Source organism: Staurois parvus, unplaced genomic scaffold (genome assembly GCF_062004578.1).
Source record: "Staurois parvus isolate SC_StPar_1 unplaced genomic scaffold, SC_StPar_1.0 ptg000320l, whole genome shotgun sequence".
Taxonomy (NCBI): Eukaryota; Metazoa; Chordata; class Amphibia; order Anura; family Ranidae; genus Staurois; species Staurois parvus.
The window spans coordinates 1176195-1191783 of NW_028318116.1; the positions used below are offsets into that span (position 1 = coordinate 1176195).

The following is a 15589-nucleotide window of genomic DNA, read 5'->3' on the forward strand; positions in this document are numbered from 1 at the left end:
CACCACAAAAATCATCGTTTGAACTTTGCAAATGAACATATAGACAAGCCGGATGCATTTTGGAAACAAGTTCTGTGGACCGATGAGGTTAAAATTGAACTTTTTGGCCGGAATGAACAAAGGTACGTTTGGAGAAGAAGGGGCACAGAATTTAATGAAAAGAACCTCTGTCCAACTGTTAAGCATGGGGTTGGATCAATCATGCTTTGGGGTTGTGTTGCAGCCAGTGGCACAGGGAACATCTCACGAGCAGAAGGAAAAATGGATTCAATAAAATTTCAGCAAATTTTGGATGGTAACTTGATGCCATCTGTGAAAAAGCTGAAGTTAAAGAGAGGATGGCTTCTACAAATGGATAATGATCCTAAACACACCTCGAAATCCACGGGGGATTACATCAAGAGGCGTAAACTGAAGGTTTTGCCATGGCCTTCACAATCTCCTGACCTCAACATAATTGAAAATCTATGGATAGACCTTAAAAGAGCAGTGCGTGACAGACAGCCCAGAAATCTCAAAGAACTGGAAGACTTTTGTAAGGAAGAATGGGCAAAGATACCTCAAACAAGAATTGAAAGACTCTTGGCTGGCTACAAAAAGCGTTTACAAGCTGTGATACTTGCCAAAGGGGGCAGTACAAGATATTAACTCTGCAGGGTGCCCAAACTTTTGCAGACGCCATTTTTTTGTTTTCTGTTATTTTGAAAGTGTAAATGATGGAAATAAAATCTAACTTTTGTTGACATATTATAAGAATGTCTAATCTGTAATTTGATGCCTTTTGGAGATTTTTCCATCTTTCCTTGGCTTCTTTATGCACATTACTACATATTTTTAGCTGGGGTGCCCAAACTTTCGATCCCCACTGTATATTGAATCTTTGATGTTGACCATTCATGCACCTAATGTTCAACTAGTGCCAAAAATATATTCCAATATATTGGAGTGTATTTTAAATGGGGGGCAAGCAATACAAATGAAAGATCATGAAATGTTTTAGTATTTGCAGGGCTGTATTTATGTCTAGGTAATATAGGCAATAGCCTAGGGTAGGGGTGTCAAACTATGGCCCTCCAGCTGTTGCAGAACTACAAATCCCATGAGGCATTGTAAGGCTGACAGTTACAAGCATGATGCCCAAAGGCAAAGGCATGATGGGATTTGTAGTTAACATCTGGAGGGCCGCAGTTTGACACCTGTGGCCCAGGGTATAAGGGCTCCTGGGGACAGGGGGTCAGCTGTACCTTATCTTGGTGAGACACATCTTTCCAGCCACACCCCAACTCAGGTCATTATTTTTCAATGTAATAAACAAAAATCCATTATAGTGCACAAAGTAACCAATCGGCTCTAAGCTGAAAATTCATCACATCCACATCTGGTGCATTTGAGGATAAATCAGCTGGCTTTAAATGACTTGCAGTTCCTCAACAGATAGTAGGAATACCTGTAGTGACAGAAAAGAACACCCGAGGGCGCAATCTAAGTGCAGTATGATATGTCTTTTATTGGTAAAAGGTAACAGGCCACTCACATGTAGTAGAAATGACAGCTTCATCCCTTTCAAAGTAACTGTAAATAGTGAAGCGCTATAAATCCTATCTATTAAATACAGATAAATATTATATATTTCTAGCCGTGCACACACAATAGTGCTCAGTGACAAATAATTGCAAACAAATAAATATCTCTTTCCACAAGTATAAGTGAAACATGACCTTGAATATGTGACAAACTACAGATAATTGTGAAGTGATTCTTTAAGAAGAAAAAATTCCCGTGCTATTTATCAATATCTCTAAAAACACACTGTGTATATACAAACGTCAATCCAATCAAATTATATATGTGTTAATTGAGAACATAAAGTCCATGCAAGTGAATCTGTGCTGATGTGATCTTCACTCCAGTGAAAAATGAACAGAAATCCTCAAATGGCAGCAATGCCTGCTCACCTCCACACATTGACCCACACAGGGCCACAGGGCTATAACAAACAGTAACAGATCCTCTCCACTCCACTCCTCATCACAGGGACCATGGGATAGGAAAAAGACCTCTGCTCAGCGCACCTTATTCACTCCTCCTCCACTCAAGGTAACATATATAGGGTATAAAGCAAGAAACCTCCGGTCTTCGCTCCTTCCGCCCTCAGCACTCTATTCTTGACATCTGCTGCCAATCTGAAGCCCCCCTTTCACACGTCCTAGAGTCTGACGTCATGGGGTCTGTTCCCATGCTTTCAGATTGTCTCTTGAGCTTGTGAAGGCCTTTGAGCCTGCAGATGTTTCCACTCCTTCAACTGGACTATTGCTGCACTATCTAGGATTACCATCTGATGACAGCTGGGAAGTATCTGATAGGTGCATTTATTTCTATTTCTATCTTTTACCAATAGAAGGCATATCATACATACTGCACTTGGATTGAAGTCTTCTGTAGATGTCCTTGGGTTTTACACCTTCGTTTGCAAGAAACAACATCACCACACGCTGTTCCATGCACGCACTAACACTGTTGTCTGCCATCTTGATTAGGATCTCTGAACTGGCCCAAGTCTATCAGTAATAGGACACACTTGACACATACTACTGCGTGTAGTGCCGCCATGCTAGCATCCCTTTTTGTACCTGTAAAATTAGAAGTCCAAGTTTGACTTGAACACCCCTCGTACATCAGCCTTTTAGTGTGCCCTTAGAATGGAAATGTTCACAGTGGGCAGAAGTGGAGGTGTGTTTGTAGGTAGTCTGTACTAGTGACGGGTAGAACACCCCCCTGTTCAGTTCGTATTCGAACATACCAAACGTTCGACTGCAAACTCCAAACAGAGGGGACAATTCACTACAGCTACTAAAATAAACTACAAACCCAGCGATTGAACATTAAAAAAAAAACTTTCCCCATCCATACCAAGTCTTTCGGGTCTGGTATGGATTTTGAGGGGAACCCCCACACCAAAATAATTTTTTTAAAAATGGAGTGGGGGTCTCCCCCAAAATCCATACCAGACCCTTATCCAAGCATGCAGCCCAGCAGGTCATGAAATGGGGGGAACAAGTGACTGCGGACCTCATCCAAAATGGCCACCGCCAAAGAACTGTATACCCACCGCTGATGTACACTGTAAGCACTTTTACATTTAATAAATTTGATGGTTGTGATTTGCTATGTGATGTTTGCCCATTTTGTTTTTTGTGCTCAAGGCTTTTTTCTATACAGTTTGGTAAGGTGCATGGACTGTGAGGTGGCGGATCACTTTATTGTTTCACCCATACCTGTGGTCACTTGTTTGGAATAAAAGGAGCACTGAGTGGCACTATACAAAGTTTATTTGTTAACAGTATTACACTATATGAATTTTCAAATCTCTTGGAGGGTATGATTATCCATGAGGAAGATTAGTACAGGAAGAGTCCACACATTGGAAATTCATGTATAATGCAAGTGAACTATACCCAGAGGGTAAGAGTAGGAATTACAGATATCATATGCTGACACTTGGTGGCATTTTTGGCATGCTTTGAGCACTTTTTGTGAGTGTAATTTAGTATAGATTAATGTTTATGTGATTAAGGTAATGCACTGTGCGGCCTATATATAATTTTTTTTGAGGGTTAAAGAGGAAGAGGATGATGTCACTTGGAAGATCTGAAAATTGAGCACTTAGTGAGTCAGGATTAAATGAAACATCACCTGTGGTTATAAATTGAGGACATTTATTGATTGGACGCTGAGGAACAGTTTAAATGTAAGTATTATAAGCCAGCCACAGACATATACATTGAAAATGTGGAACCAATGGAGTTGCTTTCAGTACTTACAATAATAGGACCCCAGAACGGGATTCCGCTGGGCAAAGAAATGGAAAACGTAGTGAAAAATAAACCAATCCCCAAAGCAACCTGCAAGAGGGCGGCCACGATAATAACAATCTGGAGAAGACAGAAGAAGACAGTTTTCTATATATATATATATATATTTATATGAACATGAGGGAAGTGGAACATAACATATGTCCCCTTTGGGTGTTATCTTTGTGTGTTAAAGAACAGATAGATAGAATACATTGCTTACTCTAAATGGCTGAGCTCCGCTGTGATAGACTACTGTGTTCCGGGTCTAAGACTGGATGTCTCGGCTTGAACCCGGAACACAGTGCGGTATGTAGCCACAGCTACATACAGTTAAAACCACACATCTGGCGGCCTCACAGGTTAGTGGGGGGCATAATTCATCTGGGCCAAGCTGGCCGATACAAATTATGTGAAGTATAGCGAAAGGTGGACATTAGTTTTAAAGACCAAATGACCCATAAATCTGCTGCACTACAGTTCAATTTTTCATCTTTCTTTTCTAAGAATTATTTTGCTAAAACATAAATTCAAATTTCGTCAGTTAATGAATGATTGAAAAAACACATTACTTATATAGAAGGATATGCAGTGTTCTTACAGGGAGCTATGTGTAACCAGTCTTGATGTAATAAGTGCTGCAACAAGCTGTTAAAAAAGTGATGGTAAGTATTCAGTAATTTCCTGCATAACAGTCACTGAGCACAATTATTCCAAGGTTCATGATGCGTCAACAGAGGAATTGCACGCCCCTGGTAGTAGAATTGGAGAATTTAAAGGGTTAAAGAGATCTATATACATGACTAGATCAATAGGAGGGGCAAGAGAGGATAAGATGAAATTGGACAGGATTTCTTTTTTTTTGTATAGGGAGGGGCAGGGGCGGACTGACCATTGGGGAACTCGGGCACTGCCCGAGGGCCCGGGGTCAGTAGGGGGCCCCATGAGAAGCCCCTTGTACCTTTCATAGGCTTTGGGTGTGATTTGAGTGTGGGCAAGAACACAGGGGCCCCATGATCCCTTATTGCCCGGGGGCCCCATGAGTTGTCAGTCTGCCCCTGGGGAGGGGGGTTTTGGGGAGGGATGGGGATAATTTGTATGTGTATGATGTAATAAGAATTTATGGTGGTTTTGTAAGGTGTTTTTAAAAGAAAATGTAATTAAATCTATAATTTAAAAAAAAACAGAGGAATTGCATGGCATGTACCAGTAACAGTACCAATCATGTACCTGTAGCTGAAGTGAGAACATGTAAGCATAGGTATAAATGCTAGCAAGGCAGTTCTATAGAGAAATGCAATTGAAAAAAATAACTATACATAAAGTTCTGTGTATTATAACAGGAGCACAGGTATTTGTATACAAATGTGGTCAAAATAAAAAATAAAAACTCTTAATATAATATTTTAAAGTTAATTTATAGTGTTTTTAATTTTATATCCAAGCCTGAAGATCATTGTTGTTTAGATAAATAAGAAATACTTGCCTTTGTTTTTTTATAAGAACCATTTTCAAGTCAAGATATGGGCCTCTGGACTCTATTCATATGTTTACCAGGCTAATACTCATCTGCTTCACTGAGGAGAGCCTATTTTTTTTTAAAGAAAACTTAATAGATAAAGCTCAGATTACACACACAGTGATGTGAAAAAGTATTTGCCCCTTCCTGATTTTTTTGGGATATTTGTCACACTTAAACGATTCAGATCATCAAACAAATTATAAATATTACACAAAGATGACCCAAGTAAATACAAAATGCAGTTTTTAAATGATGATTTCATTTATTAAGGGAAAAAAGCTGTCCAAGCCTGCCTGGCCCTATGTGAAGAAGTAATTGCCCTCTAAACCCAAGAACTGGTTGTGCTATCCTTGCCAAAAACTCACATTTTGCTGTAACACTGCAAGCCGACCACAAATGGTATTTTCTGGAGGAACTCAGAGGAACTAAAGTTCGGGCAGAATAGATCAATGAGTGGCTGTGTATGAACCGAAACCCTGCCCATCAGCAGAATTGCTCTAATTCAGCCAGATTGGAGGGTTTTCCAGCATGAATGGCCTGTTTAAGGTCATGCCACAGCATCTCAATTGGATTTAAATCTGAACTGGAGCACAAAGGAGCTAAATTCCTGGAAATCCTGTGTTCTGATAAGTGTACTGGGTAAAGGAAATGTGTGGAGCAGATGCAGCGGTGTATTTACATCGAGGCAAACAAGGCATTTGCCTTGGACGGCAAGTTTCAGAGGGGTGGCACCGCCCCCCTGGGAGAAGAGACCTGGTGAGGCACTGCCGAGGATCTGATGAGGGTGCGGTGATGGCCAGCTGCTCTTTTGTAATTCCAGAGAGATAAGGTTAGTGAATCGGGAGGTGGTTGGTTGCGACGGTTGTTGGTGGTGGTGCTGGGTGGCTGAGGAAGTTTGGTTGGTTGCAGCGGTCAGTGGTGGCACCAGGGGGGATTGGTGGTTCTGTGTTGCCTAAGGCAGCACAAGAACTAAATACACCACTGGGTAGATATAACTATTTCTTTTCTTTACTATGGCCAGGAATAAATAACTTTAAAAATACATTTAAATAACTTTAAATATATATATATTTAGTTCTGAAAAATTACATATAATGTTTTATATTCTCCATTTCAGCCAGCAGATGAAGCTTGTCATATTTCCAGGGTTTCCTCATCAAAAAAAAAATATCTTTTTACAGAGCTGAAAAGCACAAGCTCCAATTTATAAACCAAAATAAATGAGTCAGGGAAGTAACACTCACCCTCCTTGTCTCTCAAGACAGTATCTATAACAAATTTAAATCAGGCCTTGCGTTTGTCCGTTTTATATTTTATACGACAAACAAAAAATGCTTTAAATATTTTTTTAAATCAGATAGAAAGAGTCTGAAAGTAAACAGATCCTTCTCCTGGCCAGATCCCCTACAACAACTAGGCTAAAGCCCTGTACACACAATGAGAATATTGGATGAATGATCATCCGTTTTTTTTTGTTTTGTTTTTGCAGGCTAGTCTCATATCAACAATGAAACGGTAAGTTATGAAAATTCTCGAAGGACAGAATAAAAATTTGAAAGTGATGTCATGTATTGTAATGCATTTATATTGTACGTTCAGACGAAAATTGTACTGATGAAACAAAAATTGTATGATCTAGGATCATATGAGAAACATTTTCATGCTTGTCCCTTCTAATAATTTCAGACAAAAGCTGTGTACTAATGATCAGATTATTATTGGACAATCGATTTGAAAGTGTTATTTTTTGTATGATTTTCTGATCGTGTGTAATAGCCCACATGGAAGAAAAATATATCTAAAATATATTTTAAAATTATTCTTCCCAAATATATTGACATGTATTTGAAATACTACAATTTTGGCCATATTCCATATATTTCAAAATATATTTCAATAGCAATGCGTTTTTATTACAAAATATATGAAACATATTTTTAAAATACATTTTCAAATATACTGTATGTCTTTAAAAATACAAATCTACATTTTTGGAATGCATTTACAAATATATGTAAAAATATATGTTAAAATTACTTTTTTATATGTTAAAAAAATCTGAAGAATATATTTAAAAATATATATTTTAAAAAATATTTTTCATATATTTTGTAATATAGAAAAAAATGCATTTCAACTATATATACATACATATATATACACATATACACTGCATGTTGAAATGCGTTTTTATTACAAAATATATGAAAAATATTTTAAAAATACATTTTCAAATATACTATATATCTTTATAACTACAATCTACATTTTTGGAGTGCATTTACAAATATATAAATAGATTTTTTAAAATATTTTTCATATATAGGCAGCACAGTGGCTAAATGGTTAGCACTTCCGCCTGGCAGTACTAGGGTCGTTGGTTCGAATCCCAACCATGGCACCACCTGCCTGGAGTTTGCATGTTCTCCCTGTGCCTGCGTGGGTTTCCTCCGGATACTCCAGTTTCCTCCCACACTCCAAAGACATGCTGGTAGGTTAGTTGTATCCTGTCTAAATTGGCCCTAGTATGTGTATGTATGAATGTGAGTTAGGGACCTTAGATTGTACACCCCTTGAGAGTAAGGGACTGATGTGAATGTACAATATATGTGTAAAGCGCTTTGGAAATTGATGGTGCTATATAGGTACCTGAAATAAATAAATATACTGAATGTTAAAATTAGTTTTTTGTAATTTTCAATGTAACGCAAAAGAGACCAGTGGTCGAAGCGCTGTAAACAATAGCAAAGCTAACTATTCACAAGACAGTTGCAGAATATATTAATTAGGGAAGGGGAAAGTGCGGAACATCTTTAACCAGCCTTGAAAAGAAAAAGGTGTGTAATTTAATACTTACACCAAGAGCTTTGGGCTTGGCCTTTAGAAAGGTCTGGTAAAAGGCTGAAGACTCTGTAATTTGAGGTATGACAGCAGAAAAGCTCCACTGGGGTGCAACAGTAGGCACTTTCCACATCTGTGGAGCCGGGGGGACATCACACCCGATAGGAACTGTATGGACATTAAATTCTGCAGGACTGCTGTACACATTAGGTTGTGGAGCATCCATAGGTACTTCGTTTGGTAAAGCTTCATAAATGGGCAGATTGGCTTCACTGGTCAAAGAAGGCATCTTGAGAAGGTCCTGGAAGGAATAAAAGAAGAAATCATTAAGAATAATAAATTATATAAAAAAAAACTTAACTGAGGTAGGCATGTAAATATTACCTGCGTAGTTTTGTCTAAACACTAAACCAGGATTACCCATCATCGGTCACATGACCTATTTGTGTTTTTCTTCCTTGATCTCATTAAAGTTACACTTTGTTCCCTCTGGGATTAATTACAAGGTTCATGAACAATCCCCTGAGAAGCATCTCAGTGGTTGTGATGTAGTCACGCTCCCTGGTTTCATGGAAACAGAAAACTTTCATTTATACTGCTCATTCATTCATATTGTATACTGTTAGGAAAATAGGCAGAGGTGCCAAGGGGCCAATCCAATCTGAACCTTTACCTATACACATCAAATGACATTTACAATTGTTAACAGGTGCTACAACAGGGGTGTGAAACTCAATTTTTATTGTGGGCCACATCAGCATTATGGTTGCCCTCAAAGGGCCAATTGTATCTGTAAGACTAGATGTCCAGAGCATCCCCCACATACACACACCTTTTACATCTGATTTCAAGAGCCCTCCCACCTTCAAGAGTCCCCACCCTCCCTTAATTCCCCCCTTACCTTGTGCTACTGCTTGGAAGCAGCTGGGGGAGAGCTGCAGAACAGAGAGTGCAGGGTCTGGAGGAGGACCAGAGGGGGGCTGGAATCAACTGCCAAGCATGTTTGAAACCACTTATTGTAGTGAGTCAGTCAACAGTAAGTGGTTTCAAACATGCGTGGGACAAACATAGATCTATACTCAGACAAAAAAAAGTTAACGAAAAAAAACCCCAAAGCAAAACAAAAAATACAAAACATGTATTAAAAAAAAAACAGCAGACTCGATGGACCACTCAGTCTTTTCTCCGCTGTCGCTGTTCTATAATTCTATGTCTGATGAATGCCGAGACCAGGGAGTGGAGATGAGGGGTGCTGCAGCTGCACAAAATCACAGGTACAGGATCTGTAGGAGGAGTTATGTTCTTCTCTCCGCTGCCGACTGCTGGGGCAAGGTGGGGGCCGAGATGAAGGGGGTGCCACAGCTGTAGAAGAGGTGCAAGGGCCACATGAAATGGCCTAGTGGGCCAGATTCAGCACACAGGACTTGTGTTTGACACATTTGTGATACAGGAACTGCCAATCAAGTTCATATATGACAAGACATATGTCAAGTTCTAAAACAACATTTAAGGATTGACGGTATTCTCTCTAAAAATTAAAGTAGAACTATAGGCAAAACTTCTTTTTTTTTTTTTCATTTTGGATAGAGTAACGGAGGGTATAACCCCTATCAGATTTTCTTTCACCATCTGTGTCCCATTGGGGAGATTTCCCTTTACTTACCGCTCCATAGACAAACAGGAAGAGAGAGGAAATCCATGAAAATTAAGGGAATTTCTTGTCGACCCCAGACCATCAGAACTAGTGTCCTCAGTGGAAGATTTCCCCTCTATTACTCTTTTGGGGACAGCCCAAAATTTAGGATTCTCTTCTACTTTCACTTTCAATGATAACGGTAAACAGGACATATAGAGAGGGTGGATTGCCCTAATGTACAGACAGCAATAAAAACTGACAGATGTCGTAATACCTTTCCACTCTATCCAAAACTAAAAAAAAATTCCTTTAGTTATACTTTTAAGTTTCCATTTCAGGTTGTAATGTGATATTTTCTCAGATGTCTAACAATTTTAGGCATCCTCGTGAGCTTTCCTTTTCAGAATGCTGAGATTTGCTCTGGTGGTTATAATAATAGCTGTCCCTCCCATTCAGGAATCAGTCTAGAAAGGACATGGTGGAACAAACAGCAAGTTCTTCAGAACAGAGAAAGTTAGGAAACTTTAACAATGTTTGTTAAATCCTTACGATGTATATACATTGTAGATCACCCAGAGATGAATATTCTGGAGTTCCACTAACTCCTCCCAAGATCAGTACATCCGTTTTTGGGAGATACTAGAGAGAAAGCAGCTTCAGGCAGCTTGAGCCCAAATTGCCAGTATTTGCAGTATGTCAGTCTAAATATGCCCTTCTCAGAGGTTGGTCCCTATTCTAAGGTCGGTGCAGTGCAGAACATTTCCTAGGGACAGGGCCTGGATCACAGAAGAAGCAAGTATGTGGTGTTCCCCTACCAAACCTAAGGGTTGGAACAAGATACAGTAATTGTGCTGTGCTAAAGAACTGGTTGAGAGTATGTAGCGTTATTCCTGCAGGAGCCGCTGGAATACTGTCCAGGTCCTCCCCAAATACCTAATTCTCTAATTTCTCCAATAATCAGTCTAGGGGGTGTTGGTAGCTATATCAGAGTCAGTGCTTGAATGAAATAGTGGACTTCAGCTTTAAGAAGTAGCAATAGTCATTTCTTTAGAGTCCAGAGCAGTGTCCCTTTAAGTAGTTGTGGGCAGAAGGACAAGTTCTTCGGGAAAACACCAGCTGGTATTCTCATTGCTAAACCCGCAGCTGACCTCCAAGCACCAGAGGGGGGAAAACAGCACACAGTCTCTAAGATCCTTAGGGATGTCTGTACTCACAAGACCCAAGAGACACTGGACGCCTTCTCTATGATGCCAGACCAGATCTCCAGGTGATGACCCCTCAATCAGTGTAGCAGAACCTGGGTCTACGCAATTCAAGCCCCTAGATAGCCCTGGTCTTGGTATCGGTGCCAATACCGAGTACTTGCACGAATACTCATACTCGTGCAAAATGTTCCCGATACCCAAAACAGTACCTTTGTAGTGCGATCTGAGCCCATATAAAATGATGAACTCACACTGCAGAAGAATCGCATGCAATTTGAACAGGAATGCACTGTGATTCCTGTCCAAATCGCAAGCGGTTTCCCCACACCGCTCCAGTGTGATCCACTCTAGGAGACCGTGTACATTTTTGTTTATTAAAAATCTTACAAACAACCAACATAATAAAAAAACATACATATATACAGAATAAATAAAATAAATATATATAATTAAACAAAAATAGCTTACTTCAGCATAGAAAACAGGAAACAGCTTTTTTTGCCGGATAAAAGATATGCAGAACCAATCATATTTTACTATTATTATCATCTTTATAATGTATCTCAGCAAACCCGACCATCACCTAAACCTCCCTCCTCAGGCTAAGAAACGATGAAACATTTATCCCATGCATGCAGCCTTTTTTCAAACATCTGATCTTACAAAAATCAAGGGGATGTGAAAGGACAGAAAGAGAAGCCACGCCCCCGAGACTGACAGACAGCAGCTCCAAGCCGCCACCCATCCTTCTCAAGACCCCGAATCTTTCCAACCTCACCCAGAATGTTGTTCACCACCACCTCGACAGGAAGGACTTTTTTGCGAATGGAAACCTGACACTGTGCATTCCATGTGTAGTAACGGACTACTAAGCTAACTAGAAAAAGTGTCTTAAAAAAAAGTCCTGGTGGGTTTGAAAGGCACCGTAAGGCCACTCTGCGTAACTCAAGTGGGAAAGGAAAGGGACAACCAGTCCCACCCACCCGCTTGTAGACTTCTATATTGAAGGGGCACTGAAGCAAGAAATGGTCCATCATCTCCTCCACCCCACCGCACTCCATTCTTGGACAGGGGCAGTGTAAGTACCTCTACACCGCTGGGGCCTATGAGAGAGGGCTGGCTAGGTGCTATACCCAACCAGTTCTCCCTGGGACAGTGCAAAAAGTCTATTCTAGAATCTTTTGCTCTGGGCTACTCTTTAAAGACAGGCACATGGATGGGCAGTTTCTAGCTGGGGTCTGAAGAGGTTCACTTGGAGGGGACCAAGTGCTCCTCAAAGAAACTTTGTTACTGATCCATCAAAAGACTGTTGCCACTCTGAAGGGAGTAGAAAGTCCAGGATCCTACATTTCTGTGCAGAATTTAGGAAGTTTGTCTCAGAGTATTGGTCTCAAGTCAAGTTGGGCATCCCATATACCTGTAGACCCTATCCAAGTTGTTTAACCCTAAAAAAAACTACAAAAACAAGTCAATGGACTCATTACTGACTTTGAATGAAAGTTGGAAAATGCATGTTGCCTGGTTATGCAGGAAAATAGGGGGATCCAAGCTCAATGGCTCTCAAGGGGGTAGCACTACATATAAAAGGATATGTTTTGTTCATTTTTCATGTCTGAGGTGTCGGTCTAACATTCTGCGCTACTCACTAAACCTAACCATAAAGCAGAAAGTAAACACCTGACAGAGCCCCTAACTAAGGTGATAGAAGTGCATACCTAGAGAATAACCAAACACAAGTGAATAAAAATATCCAAACAGACTAGATGCCCTGCTAGGAACACCAAATATGAATAAATCAATAAGTGAAGCTTCAAAATATGTACAAACAGACAATCCGAGTGATATATATCAAGGCATAAATAAAATAATAATAATAAATAAATATATATATATATATATATATATATATATATATATATAAAACAAAGCACACAAAATAAAAAGAAAATGTGATTATAAACACCCGGCTGAGCCCTCAACCCTGTGACAATCTGTGAATAAATGCCTGTAAATATCTGTATCAATATCTGTAATGCAGAAAAATCTTCAGATCAGCATATATTCCACACGTGACTTGAACAGAGATCCTTAAAAATCCTCCACCAGCTAGTGTGCACGCTCACTTCCAATTTTGACCTATAGGGAATATAGGTATCAACCCGAAATCCAACCAGCTCTCCTCTGTAAGCGTACTTTACTGGCTCCTTCTCCAATTCCTCATCAGAAATCCATGTTCAAAAAAACATCAAAGGACATCTCATAGTGTAATACGTCCATGTTTAATGTATAAAAACCAGGTATAGAATGCTGAACTTTTAAAATCAGGCCAGGAGACCCATACAAGCATTGGTAATAAAATACATATGAACAGGTGTACCAAGATGGCAGCCGCCGTCCGACTAGAAATAACGTCACCACACTTCCTTCCTACACGTTACATCACAAATCACATGACTTCCTCAGGGATAACATAGTTACATAGCTAGTCTGGCTGAAAAAAGACAAAAGCCCATCTAGTTCAACCATAAAAAAAAGTTATAATCCTACACCCACAGTTGATCCAGAGGAAGGCAAAAAAAACCCAGGAAAGCATGGTCCAATTTGCTCCTGCAGGAGAAAAAATTCCTTCCTGATCCCCTGAGAGGCAATCAGATATTCCCTGGATCAACTTTACCTATAAATGTTAGTATCCAGTTATATTATGTGTATCTAGGAAAGAATCCAGGACTTTTTTAAACCAATCCACTGAGCTGGCCAGAACCAACTCTTGAGGGAGTCTATTCCACATTCTCACAGCTCTCACTGTGAAGAAACCTTTCCATGTTTGGAGATTACATTTCTTTCCTCCAGACGTAAAGAGTGCTCCCTTGTCCTCTGTGATGACCTCAGGGTGAATAGCTCTACACCGAGTTCACTATATGAACCACTGATGTATTTATACATGTTGATCATATCCCCCCTTAATCTCCTCTTCACAAGAGAGAATAAATTCAGTTCCTCTAATCTTTCCTCATAGCTGAGCTCCTCCATGCCTCTTATCAGTTTGGTTGCCCTTCTCTTTCTCCAGTTCCTCTTACTAATGATTTGTACAGGGGTAAAATGATATCTCTCTCTCTTAACCAGTGACCTCTTAGGCCTGCTGCCTGACAGAGTGACCATGTGGCTGGGCAGATGCCTGGATTTGGGGTCTAGCCCTCAGATTCTGGGGATTGAGGAGCCACAGAGGACCTCCAGATATCTTGAAGCTCAAATGTGGAGCTTGGACCTCACTGAAGTATGGAGTCTTCTACCCAGGGTACTGGCAACCAGTTTACCAAGTATTTTACAGTCAGGAACTACAGTCACAGAATGTCCAGTCGGCCTCAAGGCTCTATATCTGTAAAGATTGTAAGTACTTTTTTTAACCTTTTTGTGTAGTCTGCTAGTTCATAGGTGTTCTGTGAATCCCACAACATCCCACAGACTTACCTCCCCATACATATCTGGGAAGGAAATAGTGGAGGTTACATTCCTCCTGGCGGTATCCCTGAGGCTAAACAGCAAGTGATCTTCCCACTCACTCAAGTCCTCCTCCGCCTACACCCCCGAGTTCCTTCTGCAGCCAGCACTGACAAAGAGCGCTGGAGGGAGATGGAGGAGAAGGAAGGGCAGCGAGGGTTCTATGGAGCCGACAGGACTGTAACCGTAAGAAGTGCACTGTCACTTGTACACACAGAAGTCGAGCTTAAGTGTGTACAAGTGACAGTAGTGAGCCGCAAGCACAGGGCAGTGCCGGAGGTGGCCGCCACCTGTTGGCTGAAAAAAAGCCCTGGCTTTTATTAATTTATGTAAAATCTTTATCCCAAAAGGAAACAAAAATGTTGCTGTACCTGCTTAAAAAGTGTGATTTGGAGTTTGGCTTCAATTTGTTAGTGTACCTAAATCTGTTAGTACATATCTAATATTCCTCTTCCCCCTAGGCTGGCAGGGCTGCTGTCCAAAGGTGTCTCTGTTGCTCCTTCATTCAGAGTGGGGGCACTCTAATACAGGAGGTGTGTTATTGGCCAGATCACCAGGTGAAAATAAAGGGGGAAAAGCCTAAAAAAACCCAAAACAAATGCAGCCACCATATCGAAAGTTTGGTAAGCTGCAATACATTTTTGGTTTTGGGTTTATTACTGCTTTCATTCTCTCTATCTGATCTTACCCACCTGACCTCTGGAAGATTTTACCCCCTTCGTGACCAGGCCATTGTTTTCGATACATCACTGTGCTGCTTTAACCCTTCCCGACCGCCCTATAGAAGAAATACTGCTACATGGTGGCACAGGTGCTCAAAATCACATATACTGTATATATGTGATTTTGCATTTCTGGGTAGGAAGCATGCGCCCCACCCACACCGCCAGTTGCGACCGCAGATGTCAGTCATTGGGTCGTGGTCAGTAACTACCCGCTGGCGCCCGATGATTACCGACGATCACCGACAGGAAGGAAGTCTGTTTTGTTTACAAACAATCTTCCTCCCTGTCAGCTTGGCCACACTGCTCTGGAT

The 15589-nt window shown here is 40.5% G+C and overlaps 1 protein-coding gene across 2 annotated transcripts in view; it reads right to left on the reverse strand.

Moving 5' to 3' along the window:
- Nucleotides 1-8636, reverse strand: part of LOC149457464 (membrane-spanning 4-domains subfamily A member 4D-like) — a 39995-nt gene extending 31359 nt beyond the window's left edge. The window contains exons 1-3 of one of the 2 annotated variants that reach the window (XM_089683678.1): nucleotides 8599-8636; nucleotides 8231-8515; nucleotides 3822-3932 (exon numbers count right to left, since the gene is read on the reverse strand). In XM_089683678.1, the coding sequence (XP_089539804.1) occupies nucleotides 3822-3932; nucleotides 8231-8503 (384 nt within the window). In that variant the 5' untranslated portion in view covers nucleotides 8504-8515; nucleotides 8599-8636. Of the gene's footprint in view, nucleotides 1-3821; nucleotides 3933-8230; nucleotides 8565-8598 lie in introns of those variants that run through there. The other variant, XM_089683679.1, reaches the window with a different exon arrangement.
- Between the last annotated feature and the right edge of the window lie 6953 nt (nucleotides 8637-15589).